At 38.0% G+C, this 22,210-nt stretch overlaps 1 protein-coding gene and 1 long non-coding RNA gene across 10 annotated transcripts in view; one reads left to right on the forward strand and one right to left on the reverse strand.

Annotated features, from left to right (window-relative positions):
- Positions 1-22,210, reverse strand: part of LOC143474044 (uncharacterized) — a 99,514-nt gene that overhangs the window by 3,205 nt on the left and 74,099 nt on the right. For 8 of the 9 annotated variants that reach the window (XR_013120678.1, XR_013120682.1, XR_013120677.1 and 5 more), the window contains 3 exons: positions 21,230-21,270; positions 20,959-21,120; positions 6,809-6,966 (listed from right to left, as the gene is read on the reverse strand). This is a non-coding gene — a long non-coding RNA (uncharacterized LOC143474044). The remainder of the gene's footprint in view (positions 1-6,808; positions 6,967-20,958; positions 21,121-21,229; positions 21,271-22,210) is intronic. The other variant, XR_013120680.1, reaches the window with a different exon arrangement.
- Positions 651-19,061, forward strand: LOC143474039 (myosin-7-like). Its single transcript, XM_076971304.1, has 39 exons — positions 651-766; positions 967-1,004; positions 1,631-1,839; positions 2,218-2,361; positions 2,448-2,604; positions 2,763-2,790; positions 2,946-3,048; positions 3,295-3,387; positions 3,861-3,924; positions 4,024-4,122; positions 4,432-4,535; positions 4,768-4,906; positions 5,263-5,381; positions 5,471-5,620; positions 5,719-5,889; positions 5,975-6,284; positions 6,403-6,488; positions 6,782-6,987; positions 8,286-8,409; positions 8,503-8,639; positions 8,741-8,996; positions 9,088-9,330; positions 9,460-9,636; positions 9,760-9,905; positions 9,985-10,075; positions 10,156-10,545; positions 11,322-11,448; positions 11,534-11,652; positions 15,492-15,688; positions 15,805-15,988; positions 16,262-16,427; positions 16,528-16,652; positions 16,789-17,097; positions 17,194-17,397; positions 17,478-17,774; positions 17,862-17,966; positions 18,059-18,154; positions 18,264-18,398; positions 18,926-19,061. Exons 3-39 carry the CDS (start codon positions 1,639-1,641, stop codon positions 18,944-18,946), a joined length of 5,823 nt encoding a protein of 1,940 aa, XP_076827419.1. The 5' UTR covers positions 651-766; positions 967-1,004; positions 1,631-1,638; the 3' UTR covers positions 18,947-19,061.

Here is a 22,210-nt window from a genome sequence, read left to right on the forward strand (position 1 = left end):
GCTGCATTTCTTGTTTCCCCAAGAGAAGAAGAGAGAGAGAGAGAGAGAGAGAGAGAGAGAGAGAAAGAATGAAATAATATAATCTAATGCATCATCATCTAGAGTTAAACTAATGAAACTTTATAAAGCCCCTACCAAATTAGGACGTTGGTATTAAGCCAGACTTAAGCCAACCCCGGTCATAAAAAGTGCTATGCAAATACATTCGAATTTGAACTTAATTTGATACATTGCTTAGTTACTATGTACATATGCAAAATACCTCTTTAGTGTCAAAATTTGCTACCCTCTACATTGTCACTTGTAATTTGAATATGTGAAATTCAATTTATAAATTGCATTAACTATCTGAAGACATTTTTGCCATTTTGACTGTCGTAGACTGAAATGCTAAATTATCTTCAAAATAGGAATATATAACTGAGGGTTTCTTCAAATCAATAGTAATCATGTATACACACAAAATGCCACACTGCTGTCTGTATTTGTGAGATGCCTATTTTTAATGTATTGAGTCAACCCTTTTAATTGTTTTCCATTGTGGGTTGGTTACTGGCAAATGTTTTTACTACCCTCCCTGGCTCCATGCATCAGAACCATTATCCCTTGGAAAATTCTCTTTACCTCACCCTTCTGCACTTCAATCAGACAAAATAGCTGCCCTGCCTAACAATGCCAGATGCCTTTTTTGGAGGAAGCTTACCTTATAAAAGAAGGGAAAGATGGTCTGACCACTAACAGGACTTTGAACTTCAGTGATCTAGTGGTAAAATGCTTTTATTGTCTTACAAATGATGAAATGTCAAAATTCTAAATGTGACAGCAAGTTCAATAAGTTCTTATTTCACATGTTCTTATGGAGTGAACGGTTGTACTAAATAGTTTTTTTTACAGTGGAATTAACTTAAGGATAAACGTAACAAGTTCGCTTCTGTTTCCCCTTAAATGTAAATTATGTGATTCTAGGCCAAGAATACTGTCAGACCTTGCTGTGAACAACTGAGGTAAGTACAAACTTTTTCAATACTGTCAAAGAACAGAATTGACAGAAACATCAACAATGCTAGTTACTGTTAATTGTGTAACATTCATTCAAAACACGGACTGCATTTCCTGCTTAGCATTGTGATGGGTAACATTTCTGCTTGCTAAATTTGTGTGTTTTCCTGTCAATATGTAGCCAGGTTACATAGGTTGTTGTGCACATGAACTGAATGCACTTTCGGAAAAATAAATAAATTGGAGTCAAATGAGCATTAACTGAATCTATATAATCTGAGGTAGAACATGGTTGCATTCTTTTTCTCTAATCAAAAGTTGCTTTAGAACTGAGGACCATTATCACCCTCTCCGTGACCTTTGTAATGTGGTGATCATATAAGCTGTCACCACCCCTAAAATGCTTAAACTTAGCAAGTCACAATATAGTCGCGACCATTTGCCTTCATTTAAACTTTATTTAGAACATAAACTAATTCCAACAATACCAATATCACAGAGTTTTGCAAATAATTGGTATTACTGTGGTAGTCCACATATGAAGTAAAGTGAAACATTTAAGGGGAAATCCATAATTGCTCTGTTGCACTGTGATACATATAAACTAAAGTTTCACACTCATGACCCATAGCCAAAAAGATGGGAGATGCTCAGATGCAGGAGTTTGGGGTAGCTGCCTCGTATCTGAGGAAGTCGGACAAAGAGCGTCTTGAAGCACAAACCCGCCCTTTTGACATGAAGAGGCAATGCTTTGTCCCTGACCCACATGAGGAGTATGTAAAGGGAACGATTATTAGTCGTGATGGAGACAAAGTCACATGTGAAACCTCCAATGGCAAAGTAAGTGGTCTTAAGAATGCATAAGCCATAATAAGTATACCTAAGATTGCACAATACCAATAATAATAATAATAGTAATAATAATAATACATGAGAACCTGACTGTTCCCAAATGGCATAAGCATTTAATATATAATTTAATATAAACTTATAGTGCCATTAGAAAAATAATGTGTGCAAGTTTATAGAATCTAACTTAATATCTGTAGGTGTCACATCTAGAAATGCTGCTGTTGTAGCAGTAGTAAATGCATTAATAAATAATAATGCAAAAGTAATTAATGCAAAAATCAATAAAATGCATTAATAAATAATAATATAATTGATCATTCACCGATAGTGACAATGTAAAAAAAATTAATATCCTATTATTTGCAGACAGTGACAGTCAAGGAGGTAGATGTACACCCTCAGAACCCGCCAAAGTTTGATAAAATTGAGGACATGGCGATGTTCACCTTCCTGCATGAGCCTGCTGTGTTGTTTAACCTCAAAGAGCGTTACGCAGCCTGGATGATCTACGTGAGTTAGACATGTGAAGTTCTTTGCCTATACATTTATTTTGTATGGATGTGAAAATCTGTAACCCTGGATTTCTGTCTACACAGACCTACTCTGGCCTCTTCTGTGTAACTGTCAACCCCTACAAGTGGCTGCCAGTGTACAACCAAGAAGTTGTACTTGCCTACAGGGGCAGGAAGAGGAGTGAAGCTCCTCCTCACATCTTCTCTATCTCTGATAACGCCTATCAGTACATGCTTGCAGGTATCTACAAACAACTACAAACAACTGTATTTATTTTTTGCTGTATTTTTACAGCCAACATTGCAAAAATGCAATTTAATTTAATAAAAAAAATTTTCTCCTAAATTATTTGATCTTCTACCAGTATTGTTCACAACCAAAAACTTACTTTCCTTTAGACAGGGAAAACCAGTCTATTCTCATCACGTAAGTCTGCATCTTGTAACTGAAGGTTATTGATATAAACACCAATTTTCTAATCATTATAGAAAAAATGTAATTATATATTTTACTTAAACTGGCTCTTTAAGATTTTGGTACCAAAAAATAACTGCATTTACTAAATGTGTATTTCTATTCAGTGGAGAATCTGGTGCTGGGAAGACTGTGAACACCAAGCGAGTCATTCAGTATTTTGCCAGCATTGCAGCTGGTGGTTTTAAGAGGGATCCCAATGATAAAAGGGTACTAAAATAAAATATACTAGGGTACTATAATAAAAGTTATTATATATCTTAAAACATCTAAAGGAGTTAGAATAAATCTTTTCATGTTCAGTTGAATAATGGAACCACTGTAAAGGATGAATTAGAATTAGTTGGTGGAAAGGCTTTTTCAGAGCTTTGTCTATCTGCTATCTTTTAGCAGTTTTTTGATTTAGTAGTCTCCTAACATTTTTGACAAAAATGTAAACAAAGGTTATCTCTTTAGGGAACTCTGGAGGACCAAATCATTCAGTGTAACCCTGCTTTAGAGGCTTTTGGTAACGCCAAGACCATCAGAAATGACAACTCATCACGATTTGTAAGTCTCAGAACTGTTTTTAAGGGCTGATTACAGGGTTCCCAAATTCCCTGACTTTCACTGACTACAAAGCTGAATTTCAATGACCTATCATACATGGGAAAACAGCCCACCTTTATTAAGTGCATGGAAATATAACAATATAGCAACTAAAAGATGCTACAAACACAATTATCCAATATTCCATAACTTGATGCTCAAAATAATGAACCACTCTGACTTCCCATGTCTTTTAAAGACTTTTAAAAATTCTGATATTCAAGAAACTCCATGACCACTGTGATCAACACCCCTGTCAAATAAATGTAACAATATGTATCTTGTTCATTTGAATCCACTTTGGTTCTACCGGCAAACTTGCCTCTGCTGATATAGACTTGTAAAATTAAATTTTTCATTAAACCAAATTAATAAATCTCTCAATCCTTTTCTTTATAAATGTGACCAAAACACTCTTAATTACTTGCTGTCAGGGCAAGTTCATCCGAATCCATTTTGCTGCCAGTGGCAAGCTTGCCTCTGCAGATATTGAGACTTGTGAGTACATTCCTTTAGTCAGCTAAAAGGTAAAAAATCTCCTAATTCTGGAAGATATATAAATGCATTGATTATACCTTATTTGACTTGGTAACACAGATCTTCTGGAGAAGTCCCGTGTGATTTTCCAGCTCAAGGCAGAGAGAGACTACCATATTTTCTATCAGATCCTGTCCCAGAGGAAACCTGAGCTACTAGGTCAGCAAGAAATATCTATAACAACAATAATAATTAATATTATTCAATTCCTTGCATTTCATTTATTTATTAATATAAATATTTACTTATGTTTACAAAATTATAACAGCAAATATACAACCATGGGTGATTGACAAATACTGATATCATAAAAGCTTTAAATTTCAATGACTGTTATAATGCACCTATTAATCCATGTCTATGAGTATATAATATTTGTGTTTATATAATATTTAATTTCATGAACTCTTTATTTTGGTGCCTTAAAAACTTCATAAGTATATAATATATCTCTTGTCTGTATTTCAGAAATGCTGCTTATTACTGCTAATCCTTATGACTACGCCTACATCTCCCAAGGAGAGACACAAGTGGCATCTATTAATGATGCAGAGGAGCTGATGGCTACTGATGTATGTAGCAATAGAGCTATCTATCCAATTTTGTGTGTACAAAGGGGTGTGAAACGAAACCTGTAATTGTAAGTTACTTTGTATTGTGTGTTATTTTGAATTTAACTGCAAGGTAGTAAGGCCAGGTACATGTGCACACATTGTATTGAAGATGTCCTGTTTTTTCTAGCATTCTTGAGGTGTAAGGATCTGACATATCTTGGATTTAGCAGACAGTGTAGTTTTGTTCTAGGAAGCCTTTGATGTGCTGGGCTTCACCCAAGAGGAGAAGAACAGTATCTATAAGATGACTGGTGCCATCATGCACTATGGAAACATGAAGTTCAAGCAGAAGCAGAGAGAGGAGCAGGCTGAGGCTGATGGCACTGAAGGTCAGTTCAAACTCAGTACACAATAATCATTGAAAATCTGAAAAATCCTCATTATAGTTTCCCAGGAATGTGTGTTTTACCATTTACTCTTTGCAGTTTAATCATTTTAAATATTGAGTGGTAACATCTGAACCTATTTGGACACACTAAACATCAGTTCATAGCTCTTGCAAGTAAGAGTCTACATTTCTCAGCCTAGTGAAAGCATCTGAATTGCACTAATATTTGTAACATTTTCACAAACAGGTATCTAATTTCCACAACTTGGTAAATTTCCAGACTATTATGTGTTTGGAAACACTGGAACCTTATATGATATTTATATGATGTTGAATAAAAGGATATATTTATTTTAGATGCTGACAAAGCAGCTTATCTGATGGGTCTGAACTCTGCTGATCTCATAAAGTGTCTGTGTCACCCCAGAGTCAAAGTAGGAAATGAGTGGGTCACCAAAGGCCAGAATGTCCAGCAGGTCAGAAACGCATGAAATTAAACAATCATTGCAAAAAGTTAAAATTAAACAATTTTCTATGATAAATTAATGTATAATGACTGCTCCAGGTATATTATGCTGTTGGTGCACTGTCTAAGTCAGTGTACGAGAAGATGTTCCTTTGGATGGTTGTGAGAATTAATCAATCTCTGGACACCAAGCAGCCTCGCCAGTACTTCATTGGAGTTCTGGACATTGCTGGCTTTGAGATCTTTGAGGCACGTTATTCTATGCTGACAGCTTGTTCTTATAATTCTAAATGCTCCTTGTAATGGGAATTGGACAGAATAATTAATTATTGTGTTTCCCTTAAAAGTTCAACTCATTTGAGCAGCTGTGCATCAACTTCACTAATGAGAAGTTGCAGCAGTTCTTCAACCACCACATGTTTGTGTTGGAGCAAGAGGAGTACAAGAAGGAGGGTATTGAGTGGACATTCATTGACTTTGGCATGGACTTGCAGGCCTGTATTGATCTCATTGAAAAGGTTGGTCACCTATTTCATAAAAATGAATGCCAGAAATATGTAATAAGTGACATATAAATAAGTGACTTTTTATTTTCTTCTGTAGCCTATGGGTATCATGTCCATCCTTGAAGAGGAATGCATGTTTCCCAAGGCCAGTGATACTACCTTCAAAGCTAAGCTTTATGACAACCACTTGGGAAAATCTCCTAATTTCCAAAAGCCAAGGATTGTAAAGGGTAAACCAGAGGCTCATTTCTCCCTAATTCACTATGCTGGTACTGTTGACTACAACATCATGAACTGGCTGATGAAGAACAAGGATCCCCTCAATGAGACAGTTGTGGGGCTGTACCAGAAGTCCACCATGAAACTATTATCTAACCTGTTTGCAAATTATGCTGGTGCTGACTCAGGTATGTAAGCTCAACTGAACGAGGAATGGCATATAGCATCTTGGAAACAATTAGCCAATCTTATGTTTTTATTCTTTCAAATCACAAATATTCAATCATATATATTTTGTCTTAATAGTAATATTAGAGACAAGTGCAGGTGGAAAACCCAAGGAAAAGAAGAAAAAAGGTTCTTCTTTCCAGACTGTGTCTGCTCTTCATAGGGTAGGACTAAGAATTCACATATGTTAAAAACTATATGTATGTAGATTTTGACATACTGTGACCATAAAAAGACTGTGATTACATTGTTAACCCCAGTGCTTTAGTTATATATAACATCCAGAGCTGTTCTTAAATTACTAAACTCAATTTTGTCAAGCTCTTTGTTGCAGTTTTTTTTCATTGCAGCTATATGGAACATAATTTCTATTTTGATTATATATAAATAAATTATTTGATAGAACAGATATAGTTATAGGTATAGTTATAATATGCTATGCATATTTCACCTTTAGGAGAACCTGAATAAGCTGATGACCAACCTGAGATCAACTCATCCCCACTTTGTGCGCTGTATCATCCCCAATGAGACCAAGACTCCTGGGGCCATGGAAAATCCTCTTGTCATGCACCAGCTACGCTGTAATGGTGTGCTGGAGGGCATCAGAATCTGCAGAAAGGGCTTCCCCAACAGGATCCTCTATGGAGATTTCAAACAGAGGTAATGTGATTGCATGATGTGACACATGTGCTTTCTGGATGTTTCATTCAATGCTGAATTAATAAAATGTTGAAGGAATTAGCCACACCTCCATTGATGATCAAAGCATTAAGAAAAACATTATTGGTATTTTATGATAAAATACTTGAAAATTATGTAATTAAATAATGATTTTTAAAATAACTTCCTTTATCAGATAAAACTGTTTTGTGTGACAAACTAACAGGATGATGGCTCAGAAATTAAGCATTTCCTCAAGAAACAGCCTTTTTATTGTTCAATATGCACTCAAGATTCATATTGAATTTATGAAAATCTACTTTTATTTATTACATGTCTAAATGCACATCTTTCGACAAATCCTGAATGATGATTGTCTTTCTTTAATATTCCTATCAGATTTTTACCTAACATTCTTAATAAGGAAAAAAACATGTACTGTATGCACTATATGCACAGGGATCCCATTACAGATGTAAAACAGTGTTTAAAACGTATCATAAACGTAGTGTTAAAAAGTAACAATATGGAAGTAAGAACAAAGATTTCTTGTATTTTCCTAATGTTATTGAGAAAAATTTGAGAAAGTAGAACTTCGGTTTGGTTCTCAAACCTCACAGATTGCAGTGCCTCATTCAGCAGAATTCTGACTCCAAACTACAAACACAATTATCCCAAAAAACCTAGTAAATCAATCCATTGATTATGAAAAATGTTTTGGGAGGCGGTCCAAGAGTTTTAACAAAGAAATACATTTTGTGTAGTATAAATACCATCACTGATTTTTTTATATTAACATTATAAAAAGTCAACAGTCATTATATAACAATTGTTTATATAAAACGATTACAAATACCTGTGATCACTTGAACAAGTACAAGAAGAATGATTCTGATAATGAGTATGCTTACATGCACCCAATAATCCAAGAATGGCAAGAAAGCTTAGTTGTCACTAATCTGAATAAATAATTTATATGTGCATCTGTAATCAGATAATGGCAAAATGCCAAGTCTCCATGAGACTGGCAGTAATCTGATTTCTATCCAACAATTACTCACAGAAGATATACCATGTGTTGTAAACTTTTAGGATGTTTTCTGGTACAACTTTGTCTATCCAGGTACATTTTTGAAAATTCAGAAATTCAATGATCTGGGGTGGGTTTCCCCAAAACGTTTGTAGCGCTAAGTACTTCGTAACCTCGTATGAAACGTTAGCGCTAAGAACGTTTCGGGAAACTCACCCCAGATTATTAACTCCATGTTAACACAGTATTTTGAACTTCACATTTACAGATATCGTATTCTAAATCCTGCTGCTATTCCTGAAGGGCAGTTCATCGACAGTAGGAAAGGAGCTGAGAAACTGTTGGGTTCCTTAGACATTGACCACAACCAATACAAGTTTGGACATACTAAGGTGTAGTGCTGCAGTTCACATTGATTCTACTGCATCAGTCTATTGAGAGAAAGAAAATGATTTTTTTTTCTTTTCACATTTTTCCCCTTCAAGGTGTTCTTCAAGGCAGGTCTACTGGGTCTCCTTGAAGAAATGAGAGATGACCGTCTTGCTCTAATCATTACTCGTTTTCAGGCTTGGTCTCGAGGGTTTCTCTCAAGAATAGAGTTCCAGAAGATTGTTGCACGGAGGTAGGAATTAAAAGACCCTAGGTAAATTTCACTTATCTTTTTTGTTGTTGCCGCTGAAGATATTTTGGTTACTTTGGTAAATTTATTGAATCACATTTTAGGGATGCCTTGCTTGTGATTCAGTGGAACATTCGTGCCTTTATGGGTGTTAAGAACTGGCCCTGGATGAAGCTGTATTTCAAAATCAAGCCACTGTTAAGGTCTGCTGAAGCTGAGAAGGAGATGGCCAACTTGAAGGAAGAATTCTTGAAGCTTAAAGAGGCTTATGCTAAATGTGAAGCCCGCAAGAAAGAACTAGAAGAGAAAATGGTCACTCTCCTCCAAGAGAAAAATGACCTGCAGCTGCAAGTCCAGACTGTGAGATAATTACTTAATAATTAATAATTACCATGAAACAATATTTTCAATGAGACCACAGAAACTGAATTTATTCTCTATTTTAAAACAGGAGCAAGACAATCTCTGTGATGCTGAGGAGCGATGTGAAGGTCTGATCAAGAACAAGATTCAACTTGAAGCAAAATGTAAAGAGCTGATTGAAAGACTGGAGGATGAAGAAGAGATGAACTCTGAACTGAGTGCTAAAAAGAGAAAACTGGAGGATGAGTGCTCTGAACTAAAGAAAGACATTGATGACCTGGAACTTACTCTGGCCAAAGTGGAGAAGGAGAAGCACGCCACTGAGAATAAGGTTTCAATTTTTATGACTCAGCTGGAAATAAATTAGTGAAATTAACTGTGAAAAAAATTACCAAATTAATTTCTGCTGTCAAGTTAAAAAAGTAAAAAAAAAAAAAATAAATTTTTTTTTTCTCAACAGGTTAAAAACTTAATAGAAGAGATGGCAGCTCTGGATGAAATCATTGCCAAACTGACAAAGGAGAAGAAAGCTCTGCAGGAAGCTCACCAGCAAACACTTGATGATCTTCAGAGTGAAGAAGACAAAGTCAACACTCTGACCAAAGCTAAAGCTAAACTGGAGCAGCAAGTTGATGATGTCAGTAATTGGTTATGTTTCATGATTGTATCATGTCAGTGTTTACATTTTTTAAATGTTCTTGAGCTGCAGAAAAAAAAATTGTTTATAAGAAAGCAAGTCAATAAAAATTTTTCTCTGCAGCTCGAGGGATCACTAGAACAGGAAAAAAAGATACGCATGGACCTTGAAAGGGTTAAAAGGAAGCTTGAAGGGGATTTAAAACTGACCCAAGAGAATATCATGGACTTGGAAAATGACAAACAGCAGCTGGAGGAGAGACTGAAGAAGTAGGCCTCTAATAAAAAAATAATAAAATACAGAGCAACAATGCAACAACTAACTGATGCATGCTTTTCATAAAAACAGGAAGGATTTTGAAGTGAGCCAACTCAATGGCAAGATTGAGGATGAGCAAGCAATTGCAGCCCAACTTCAAAAGAAGTTAAAGGAGCTGCAGGTAATCTGCTATGTTATTTGGTTCACAGACATTGCTGACTAATTTGGCCTTTACAATTAATGTAATATCTAATCTTCTAGGCTCGTATTGAAGAGCTTGAAGAAGAGCTGGAGGCAGAGAGAGCTGCACGTTCCAAAGTTGAGAAACAGAGAGCAGACTTGGCCAGAGAACTGGAGGAGATCTGTGAGAGACTGGAGGAGGCTGGTGGTGCCACAACTGCACAGATTGAAATGAATAAGAAAAGAGATGCTGAGTTCCAGAAACTGCGCAGAGACCTTGAAGAGGCCACTCTGCAACATGAGACCACTGCTGCAACTCTGAGGAAGAAACATGCTGACAGCGTGGCTGACCTTGGGGAGCAGATAGACAACCTACAGAGAGTCAAGCAGAAGCTTGAAAAAGAGAAGAGTGAACTGAGACTGGAGCTGGATGATGTTGTCTCCAACATGGAGCACATTGCTAAGTCCAAGGTAAGAATTTTGCTCCTTATAATGCATATAATACACACGCATGCATAAATGGGTTCCTCCTAAAAAATTCAGAAACAATTTGCTTGCACAGGTAATGGACTTCAAAAACATGTAAACCATCCTGTTTCCGTTCACTACAATATTGTAACGCGCTCGAAGGAGGAGACACGACGAGCGTCGATCGGTGCACATGAAACGATTAATACAAACAACAGACGTGAGCTCCGTGCGGAGGATGAGTACAGAACATCTGACTCTCACGCAGACATGAAACTTTAGACAAAGACGAGCACAAGACATTGCGCGAACGCACATTATATAGTTGATTAACACATACCCTCGTGATCTCGAGACAAGGCACAGGTGCGACTACGAACACGCTCACAAACGACCCACACCCACGGAACTACAAACATGGACATAACTGCATGCAGACGACATAACGACATGCCCACAGGGAAGGGGTGTGGAGCCGTGACCGTGACAAATATTGACTATCTCTACATGGTTTACTACATTAAACTGCAGTTTATTAGGAGATTATCTATAATTTCTAAAGAATTTAAGACATATTAAAAGAATACTTTGATACCAGCTTTGCATGTTCTTATTGTTCTTTTAATCAACCTCATTAATGCATCTTAAAAAAAACTTAAACATAAATGAAAATGTCATTATGACTATGAAAATCATATATTCAATTAAGTGTGTTCAACCATGACTGATACTGCATGTATCTTAATTATTGCATTTTCTATGTTGATTCTATGTTCTAGACAAACCTAGAAAAAATTTGCAGAACTCTGGAGGACCAGATGAGTGAATATAGGACTAAATTTGAGGAAGGACAGCGCAGCATCAATGACTTCACCATGCAAAAAGCTAAACTGCAAACTGAAAATGGTAAGGACATGGGCAAGAGATGTGAAATGTACAAGGTGTAACATACAGCCAGCTGAAATATCACTGTACTTAATCAATCTGAAAGGTGAACTTGCAAGACAGTTGGAAGAGAAAGACTCCTTGGTTTCTCAACTGACCAGAGGCAAGCAATCCTATAGCCAGCAAACTGAAGATCTCAAGAGACAACTTGAAGAAGAAGTGAAGGTATTTCCATGACTTACATTTACATTACATCTACATTTACGGCATTTAGCAGACGCTCTTATCCAGAGCGACTTACAAAGTGCTTTGCATCTGATCACAGAATTCATCCTAGGAAATAGTACAGATAAGCCAGAATTCAAGATACCATTGAGTCAGACTACTACTAAACTACAGGAGTCAATGTCATTACCTAGTGTTTTTGCCAAGAAGCACAAATAACCAGACATACAATTTAAGAACAACGGCAAGTGGTATCAGCTGAGTTAGGGCTCTGGTAAGAACTCAACAAACAGGTGAGTCTTCAGTCTACGCTTGAAGATAGCAATAAACTCCGCAGTCCTAGTAGATAATGGAAGATCGTTCCACCATCTTGGAGCCAGGACAGAGAATAGGCTGGAGCTTTGTCTTCCATGAGACTTTAAGCATGGAGTTTCGAGTCGAGCCAAGCTTGAGGTTCTGAGTGTTCGCTGTACAGATTGGCTTTTTACCATGGACATCATGTAAGGAGGGGCCAGTCCATTTTTGGCTTTGTAAGCAAGCATCAAGGTTTTATATCTGATGCGTGCCGCTACTAGAAGCCAGTGAAGAGAGCATAGCAGAGGAGTCACATGTGAGAACTTGGGGAGATTGAAGACCAGTCATGCAGCAGCATTCTGAATTAGTTGTAGAGGTCTGATGACCCGTAGAGGAAGACCTGCAAGTAGGGAATTGCAGTAGTACAGCTAAGAGATTCCTAGAGACTGCACAAGCACTTGAGTTGCTTCCTGTGAAAGGAAGGGTCATATTCTTTGTATGTTGCAGAGGAGAAATCTGCAGGATCTGGTCAGTTTTGAAAGTTGAGAAGGACAACTCGTTGTCCAACGTTACACCCAGGCTTCGAGCAGTTTCTGATGGTGTTAACAAGGTGTTCTCAAAGGAAACTGTGGGGTTGTTGTGTGGGTATGGGTTTCCTGGAATGTACAGAAGCTCAGTTTTGCTAGGGTTGAGCTTCAAGTGGTGAGCAGTCATCCATGAAGCAATATCTGCCAAGCATGCCAAGATACGCCTAGAAACCTGGGTGTCAGAAAGAGGGAAGGAAAGAATTAGCTGGGTGTCATCAGCATAGCAATATAAGAGAAACCATGAGACAAAATAATGTCACCAAGGGAACGAGTATATAAAGAGAAAAGAAGAGGGCCTAGGACTGGGGACTCCAGTGTAAAGTTTACATGGATTGGATGTAGATCCTCTCCATGTTACCTGATATCTTCAAGATATGACTGGAACCATTTTCAAGCAGAGCCCGTCACACCGAGGCTAGAAAGAACAGAGAGGAGTGTGTTGTGGTTGACCATGTCAAAGGCTGCAGAAGGAAATTAAAACTGATGATAGCTTGTTAGCCTTGGCAGCATGGAGCTTCTCGGTCACTGCTTTTGAGGGCAGTTTCTGTTGAGTGTGCCCATTTGAAGCCGGACTGATTAGGATCATGGAGTTGGTTCTGGGTGAGGAGAGATAATTGGTCATAGACTGCTCGCTCCAGAGTTTTTGATAGAAAAGAAAGAAGTGATACCGGTCTGTAGTTGTTCATGTCAGAGGTGTCAAGTGTTGCTTTTTTCAAGATTGGTACCACCCTTGCCATCTTGAACACGGTAGGTACATGACCCGAAACTAAGGAGTTGTTGATGATTGCAGAGATGAACGGAAGGAGTTCTCTTGACATATTCTGGAAAAGAGTGGAAGGAATTGGATCCAGTGGGCATGTAGTAGCATTGCTAGAAGTCAGAAGTTGATGTATCTTGTCTGAGGAGAGAGAGGAGAAAGAAGCCAAGGATTGAGTGTTGGGTTAGAGATATTAGTACAGGGGTGGCCAACCCGCGGCTCGCGCAGACGGCTCTTTACCTGGTTTTGTGCGGCTCCCCAGCCGGTCCGCGGGCTCACCTGCACTAACGGGGCGACACACTGCTACATTTTCGTGGTGCGCATACCCCCCCGCTCAACAATCTACACTCGCCCATGTATGATGTGGCTCTTTGCCGTAACACAGTATGAAAAGTGGCTCTTGGTCTACGACGGGTTGGCCACCCCTGTACTAGTAGGAAGGTTGGGAGCTGGGGAGAAGGACTGATGGACTGCTGTAATCTTCTCTTCAAAGAAGATGACAAAATTCTCAGGAGTGAGAGAGGATGGATGAGGGGGTGAGGAAGGGTTAAGGAGAGAAGAAAAAATACTGAATAGCTTGCGTGGGTTGGATGCAGATGATTCAAATTTCTTTCTGTAATAGGCTGACTTTGCTGATGTGACTTCCAGTGAGAACTTTAAAAGGAGAGATTGATATGAGTGGAGGTCTGAATCTAGGTGACTTCTCTTCCACCTCCTCTCTGCAGTTCTTAGATCTCTCCTGTGGCTGTGTAGCACTTGAGTTAGCCAGGGGGTGGATGGAACACTGGGGGAGGGAGGACACAGAAGATTGATGGATGAAGAGAGCGTAGAGAGGAAAGTATCAGTAATTGTGTCCAGTGAGAGAGAAGACAGACAATTCTGATAAGGAAGGGAGGACAAAATAGTGGCAGCAAGGGTTGAGGGATTGATGGAGCGCAAATTTGGGTGAAAGTAAGAAGAATGTACAGGGGAAGTGTGAGTGGAGATGGCAGGGAGGGGGAAAGAAAAGGAGTGATGGTCTGACAGGTGGAGTGGGGTGACTGTGATGTCCGATTTTCCGGTGGCTTGTGTAAAGACCAGGTCCAGAATGTTACCTGCTCTATGAGTTGCAGTGGATGGGTTGATGGCGAGGTCAAATGACGACAGCAAGGATGCAAGATGAATAAAGTTTGTCAGATGGAAGGTTGAAGTCTCCAAGGAGAATGAGCGGGTTTGCTTCAATGGTGACTTGACTAAGGAGGATATCAAGTTTGTCAATGAAGTTCTCAAGGGAACCTGGAGGATGATAAATCACAATGATGTGAAGAATAGTGGAGTAGGATACAGTGATAGCATGGAACTCAAAGGAAGAAATTGAAAGAGCTGAAAAGGAGAGTTGGGTGAAATGCCACTCTGGAGATAGAAGTAGATCTGAGCCACCTCCCCTTCCAAGGCGTCATGGGGAATGAGTGAATGAGAAGGCAGAGGATAGAGCAGCTGGAGTTGCAGAGTTCTCTGGAGTGATCCAGAGACCACCTGCAGTGGTTTCGGTTAGAGCCAAGAAGTGTAGCGAGTGGAGAGATGCAAGAGCTGAGATGAAGTCAGCCTTCTGGACAGCAGATTGGCAATTCCAGAGTCCTGCAGTCACTGTGATTGGAGTTTGTGGTGAACATTTTGGGTAAATTAGGTTCTTGGTGTTGTGATGGCTATGATGGTATCTATGAGCTCTGTGTGATACATACACAGGAATTGGCAGACACATTATGGAATAGAACAAGCTTTATGGATACTAGTAGGGAAAGAAAATGGCAGAATAATTTGAGACTTAGACTGGGTTAGAGATTCAGCGTCATTGGAAGAAAGTAGATAAAGCAGAGTGTAGAATCACTGACTGATGTCAGAAGCTACTGCATACCTGTAGTGGAGTTGTCCTAATTTATCTGTTTTAGTTAGTGCTATATCCGCCCCTTCATTCACACCTTAGACCAGGGCAAAACTACACCTGGAGTGAGAATTACAGCCAACAACAGCTAACAAGCAACAAGGTTAGGATAAGAAGCCTGGAATTTACAAAAATCTGAGGCAAAAGTAATTAAACTCAAATCTTACCTTAACCAATCACAGGATGTTCTAAGAGTAGATACAACAAAGCACACTTGTACTTTTACAAATTTTCATACTGGTCAAGCACAGCGATTTTATTATCAGTCATTTTCTTCCAGGCTAAAAATGCCTTGGCCCATGCAGTGCAGTCTGCTCGCCATGATGCTGATCTGCTGAGAGAACAGTATGAGGAGGAGCAGGAGGCCAAGGCTGAGCTGCAGCGCAGTCTGTCCAAGGCGAATTCTGAGGTGGCTCAGTGGAGAACTAAGTATGAAACTGATGCCATCCAGAGGACAGAAGAGCTAGAGGAGGCAAAGTAAGAAATCAGAAAGGCATTGAATTTGTAGATTGCCATGGAGTACTTGGTGCACTTAAGGGAGCATAGTGTTCTCAAAATGTTATTAAAAAAGTAAAGTTCAAACTCAAATGCAGGAAGAAACTTGCTCAGCGCCTGCAAGATGCAGAGGAAGCTGTGGAAGCTGTCAATGCTAAATGCTCTTCTCTGGACAAGACCAAGCACAGACTGCTGAATGAGATTGAAGATCTCATGGTTGATGTGGAAAGATCCAATGCTGCTGCTGCAGTTCTGGATAAGAAACAAAGAAACTTTGATAAGGTAACAATGTGCTAGGAACACCTTCCTTTTCTCTTGTTGAATAACAAACCACTATTTGTTAAAACTCTACATGTAGCTTTTAATTTTCATATCGACTTTAGGGTATAAAATACCTATGTAACATACCATAAAATACTCAATGTTAAAGATATGTCTTGGCATATAAATACGTCAAAGGCTATAGATGGCTTTTATTTAATATACTAAACGTTTCCACCATGCTTTTCACAACTCAAAGGAACATAGCTATGTTCAGATTTTTGGTATGAATAGGTCCTTGCAGAGTGGAAACAAAAATATGAAGAATCTCAGAGTGAACTAGAGAGCTCTCAAAAGGAGGCCAGATCTCTAAGCACTGAGCTGTTCAAACTGAAGAACTCTTATGAGGAATCACTGGATCACCTAGAAACTATGAAAAGGGAGAACAAGAACCTGCAAGGTAGCCACATTTGGTACATTACCAGGCATGTATGAGACATTAGTTTTACTTCAAATTATACATTCTGAATTAAATTCTGATAATCTTGTCTGTCAAACAGAGGAAATATCTGACCTCACTGAGCAAATTAGTGAGAGTGGAAAGAGCATTCATGAACTGGAGAAGATCCGTAAACAGCTAGAACAGGAAAAGGCTGAAATTCAGTCTGCTCTGGAAGAGGCAGAGGTACTTAATTGTATTCATTTTCTGACATAAAAATTCCAGGTACACATTTCCAGATAGCTGATTTAGGGACAAAGATTACAATTACAGTTCTTTGATAGAAAAACATGGTTTTAATGACTCAACTGTGATTTTAAAGGGCTCCCTTGAGCATGAAGAAGGAAAGATCTTGAGGGCCCAGCTGGAATTGAATCAAGTGAAAGCTGATATAGAGCGTAAGCTGGCTGAAAAAGATGAGGAGATGGAACAGGCCAAGAGAACCCAACAAAGACTGGTGGACACCCTGCAGAGCTCTCTAGAGTCTGAGACTCGCAGCAGAAATGAAGCCCTCAGAGTGAAGAAGAAGATGGAGGGAGACCTAAATGAGATGGAGATCCAGCTCTGTCAGGCAAACAGGCAGGCAGCAGAGGCTCAGAAGCAACTCAAGAGTCTCCATGGACATATGAAGGTATACCCAGAATAAAAGTGATGTATTAGACGTATTGACGAACTGTTCTTTTTTAACAAGTGAATTTCGGCTTTATTGTTGACTTTTATTATGAAGGACACTCAACTACACCTGGATGATGCTCTCCGTGCTAATGATGACCTCAAAGAGAACATTGCTATTGTGGAGAGACGCAACAATCTGCTGCAGGCTGAACTGGATGAGTTGAGGTCTCTGGTGGAGCAGACTGAGAGAGGCCGGAAACTGGCTGAGCAAGAACTGCTGGACGTGACTGAAAGGGTTCAGCTATTACACTCTCAGGTAGTTTATAGATTTCTACTATTGCCCAAAGACATTAATATGATATAATATAATATGACAAATATCTTAAATACATTTAGAACACCAGCTTGCTAAACCAGAAGAAGAAGCTAGAGGTTGACACTGCCCAGCTTCAGACTGAGGTAGAGGAAGCTGTCCAAGAGTGCAGGAATGCTGAAGAAAAGGCCAAAAAAGCCATCACTGATGCTGCCATGATGGCAGAGGAGCTGAAGAAGGAGCAGGACACCAGTGCTCACCTGGAACGCATGAAGAAGAACATGGAGCAGACTATAAAGGACCTGCAGCACCGTCTAGATGAGGCTGAGCAAATCGCCTTGAAGGGGGGCAAGAAACAGGTCCAGAAACTAGAGGCCAGGGTGAGTTTATGAATCTGCTTTATAAACATTGTAGGACTACCCATTCTGTTAATTCTTTACAAAAACGATTCAAATGTTACTTTGTAGGTGAGGGAGTTGGAAAATGAGGTGGAAATTGAACAGAAAAAGTCCAGTGAATCAGTGAAAGGAATACGCAAATATGAGAGGCGCATTAAGGAGCTCACCTATCAGGTTTTTTCAGTTTTCAACACAGAAGAAATTACATGGAAAATGTGTGAATTGACAAAAATCAGAACATGTTTTTCCTATATTAATATGTATAGACTGAAGAAGATCGTAAGAATCTGGCTCGTCTCCAAGACCTGGTAGACAAACTGCAGCTGAAAGTGAAGTCTTACAAGAGAGGTGCAGAAGAGGCTGTAAGTGCATGACTAACGTAACTCTTAAATGCATTTTAGAGTGCTTCAGTGTGTCAAATTCCTCAGTTGTATAATATTTTTGCATTTTGTATGTGGGCGCGTTTCTCAGGAGGAGCAGGCCAATACCAATTTGAGCAAGTTCCGCAAGCTGCAGCATGAGCTGGATGAGGCAGAGGAGAGGGCTGATATAGCTGAGTCTCAAGTCAACAAACTGAGGGCCAAGAGTCGTGACATAAGCTCCAAGGTAAACTGTTTCATTAGCTTTCCATGTTAAACTTTCCAAGTATTTCATAATAAATTCTATTATTTTTCCATTGCTTCTCATATCCAGAGATATGGTTAGAACTTCCAGGTTCAATATGGCTGCTACTGAAGTTTTTTAGCTTCATTACAAATTATTTACTGGTATTTATTTTTAAATTAACAATAGTATGCTATGTAGTGTCAAAAACCACACCTGAAAATTAATCAACATGTGATCGTACCTTTATTCATTTTTAAAGACAGCAGTATGTCAGAAATAACAATCAAGTCTATTTGAAATTTGATTGACAAATTTGAAACAAATGTTTGAGGCAAATGCTAATATCTTATCATATACTGTAGTAATAACAATACTTCAAATTTAGTCCCTCAGCACCAGGTTAAGCAAATTTTGGAGATGAAGCATGCATTGGCTGGTTAATTATATTTGGGATAAAGAGGAACATTTGAAATGCTCGTGCTTCATACACCCTGCTACACCATTTTCTTTGTCTTTTTCTTTCACAGAAAGGACATGATGAAGAGTGAAAAAGTCTGTTTGTAGTTCAAGTCCCCCTCTTTGACTGCAACCTGAATAGCACAAAAACGCTACCTTTTTCTGTGCATTTGATTCATGTAACAGCAATAAAGTGTGATTCAAATATGACTGTAATCAGTTAATAAAAAATTAATAGCACACATTAATATTAGATTTAGAATCATAAATACAGAAACACCCAAGAAGTCTAAATAAGTGCAACAGTACCACATCTATTTCAATATCTAATATTAATGTTACATAATCTGATACTAAACATTTTGATGTAATTTTTGAGTTCACTGATTTCATCTATGTGGCACAAAATTAAGTAACACTGATATTAAGCGTGCTCCACTTCCCTTTAGGAATGACATTCATTTTGTTATCCCATCGTCTGCAAATAATTTGATACCTTCAAATTCTTAAGAAATAAGTTATCCATATCTGTTTAAATTTTAACAATAAATACCAATATGTTAATAATTATAAACTAGTGAAATTGGACATGTTATTACTATATATTACTATATTACTATATATTACTAGACTTAGTGGTAGACTGTGTTACTCAAATTCTTAAATACAAGATTAGAGATTGATTAGAAAATATTTTTGAAGAGGTGGGTCTTCAGTTTTTGTTTGAAGACAGCAAGGGACTCAGCTGTATGGCCAGGCAGTGGATGTTCATTCTGTACATGAGTGCCAGCACATAGAGTAGTCTTGAAGCATGCCTTCCTTGTCTTTTGAGCAATAGTCATTTAAGATGTGATGCTTTTGAGGCACAAAGGGTATGATGTAGAGTATCACTGGTGCTTTCATATATTTGGGGACTGGTTCATTGTTTACTTCATAAGCATTAAGCATCATATTAAAACTAATATGAACAGGAATAGGAATCAAATTAGTGAAACTCCATAGTAATGTGGCAGACTTTAGGAAGACTGAATACAAGTTGTGCACCTGCATTCTAAATCAGATGCAATTATATACACAAAGAGACCCGCCAAAAATAAGATGTAGTAGTTCAGTCTAGAGGGGACAAGGAACTGGAGAAGCAACTAAGTAGTGTGCAAATTGGCTGACTACTTTTAATGTAATGGAGAAACCAGTATGTCAGAGCCACACTTGTATCATTAGCAGTCAATGACAGCTGGTTGTCCATACATATATTTCATGAATGTTCATACAGTGTTATAAGTCAGTTATTAAAGGGGATAAAAGTGACATAAGATCAAGGTGTAGCTCACGGTGTAACACATTTTTGTTAAGTGGGTTAAAAAGACGCTGACTCTACATTTTACATTCAAAATGAGTCAAAAGAAACTTGCATGCATAAACAATACTTACCAATACTGTTATGGTTAAATTTTTATAATGAATTACATTATAATCATTCTATACTGCAACATTTCTGAAGTCATAAAATGGCAAAGGATTACAGAACACCCAGCCTTCTTAACAGACCTTGAGGAAAAGTCTTTCAGCAAGATGTCTAAAACAACATTTGTCTAACTCCATAACTTTATTGATATTGCTGATTCCTCTGTATAACTGCATAAATGTAAATTTAATTTCACAGACAAAACATGATCAAGAGTGAAACAAAACTTATTTTGTTACAGCTCTTTACTACTTTGTTAGTTATGTTATATCTGGGCAAAGGACTAAAATATCTGCTATTCTTTGATGCTTTGCACAAAACTAATGTTGAATAATATATGAATAATCTAATCAACAATCTGCAAACTTATCATTAATTAAAATAGTTATTAAACTAAATTAAAATTATTAATTTAATTAAATTATTATTGTTATTATTATGTTATTAAATTAAATGCAAATAGTTGCAAACCTTTTAATAATAACAGCTAAAAGTCATAGCCTGCTACAGAAATGTGAATCATCTCTTTTTGGCAGACCTAAGATGCTAATGTACATAATGGACATAAATAATACATTTAATACATTACAATAATTTGTCTATAATGTGCCTTAGTGGGAAATGGAAATGAGCACCTACCTTCCCAAATAATGAGCTCAAGACATTTTGTGTTTGCTCTGCAGGTGGCTGGGTAGGCGGGTGTCATAAAAGTATGGTCCCTTTAGATGGATGGCCATGACCTTGGTCCCTATACATAAGTGTTTCCATATCTTCAACTTGTTAGGCTGATGTCTATACATACTGAAATAATCATAATATGTTTTTAAAAATCAGATCAATTTAACATCAAGTCAGAAACAAAAACATTTCAACATGACAAAATATTTTATAGTTTTGACAGTTATTTCACCTGGTATAAAGGATCATCCTTCTTTCCACTGCAAATGGCACCTAAAATGAAAAGAAAGAAAATCTCTATTCGGAAAAACAAATACCTGCTGGAGACTCTGAAGCCTACTGTAGGATAAGTCGTCTTAGTGCTGTTCAAGGTGAGGATGAGTCAAAAAGGGTAGTGGAGATTAGAGGAGGAGACTACAATGAGCAGCTGAGAATTACAAAGAGTGGGGGTGGGATGGGTCAATGGTTTCCAAAGCATTCAGCAATGCTGCAACCTTAAACCAGATCACAGTGCACCTATGCTATATTAGGAGTTTACTTTAGGGCTGAGGGCCCCCAAAAGTTTGAGAAAAATAGTATAAGGATAAAGAAGGGAACTAGAAGTTGCATTGTATATAGGAAGACCAGTGGCTTCCAGCATGTATGTTGTCTTATAAAATGCAGGAGAAGAGATATAACATTCCACTATGAGAATCCAGAATATTACCTGTGTTTTTCCTCTCTAAAAGGAACAAAACAAAAAGAGACAAAATAGTGGGAACACATGTATTTTCTCAATATCTTTTACTCTTTCATACTACTTAGCTAACGATGGTTATAAATTGGACCAGTACTAAATTGGACAAGTACTATTTTTCCTCAAATGGCCATGAAAAATAAATAGCCTTTAGGGTACAGAGCAAAAGGGTATCAACATCTATGACTAGGTCCTGTTATTTATGTCCTTGGAGACCTTTAGAAGTAAACCATCTGTTCTAGTGGTCCAGAGCCACACACTAGCTGCTCTTCTCAATCAGGGAGAGGCACTCAGGAGGAATTTCACAGTGTTATATTTGCACCGAAGGACAATGGCAAGGAAACAATGTGACACACACAAGCTGGTGTTAAAAGTATATGTATATATATGTATATATGCACACACACACACACACACACCTCTCTCCTGTGAGCACACACACATAGTTATGTTTAAACTTTTTGTGGTCTGAGTAAA

This window comes from Brachyhypopomus gauderio, chromosome 13 (genome assembly GCF_052324685.1).
Source record: "Brachyhypopomus gauderio isolate BG-103 chromosome 13, BGAUD_0.2, whole genome shotgun sequence".
Lineage (NCBI taxonomy): Eukaryota > Metazoa > Chordata > Actinopteri > Gymnotiformes > Hypopomidae > Brachyhypopomus > Brachyhypopomus gauderio.

Bases quoted from the DNA above. Each gene is read 5' to 3' on its own strand.
- LOC143474039 (XM_076971304.1), top strand. From the start codon at position 1,639: ATGGGAGATGCTCAGATGCAGGAGTTTGGGGTAGCTGCCTCGTATCTG. The intron at 4,123-4,431 runs GTCAGCAAGAAA...TCTGTATTTCAG, and splicing joins GAGGAAACCTGAGCTACTAG to AAATGCTGCTTATTACTGCT. The intron at 15,689-15,804 runs GTAAGAAATCAG...ACTCAAATGCAG, and splicing joins GAAGAGCTAGAGGAGGCAAA to GAAGAAACTTGCTCAGCGCC.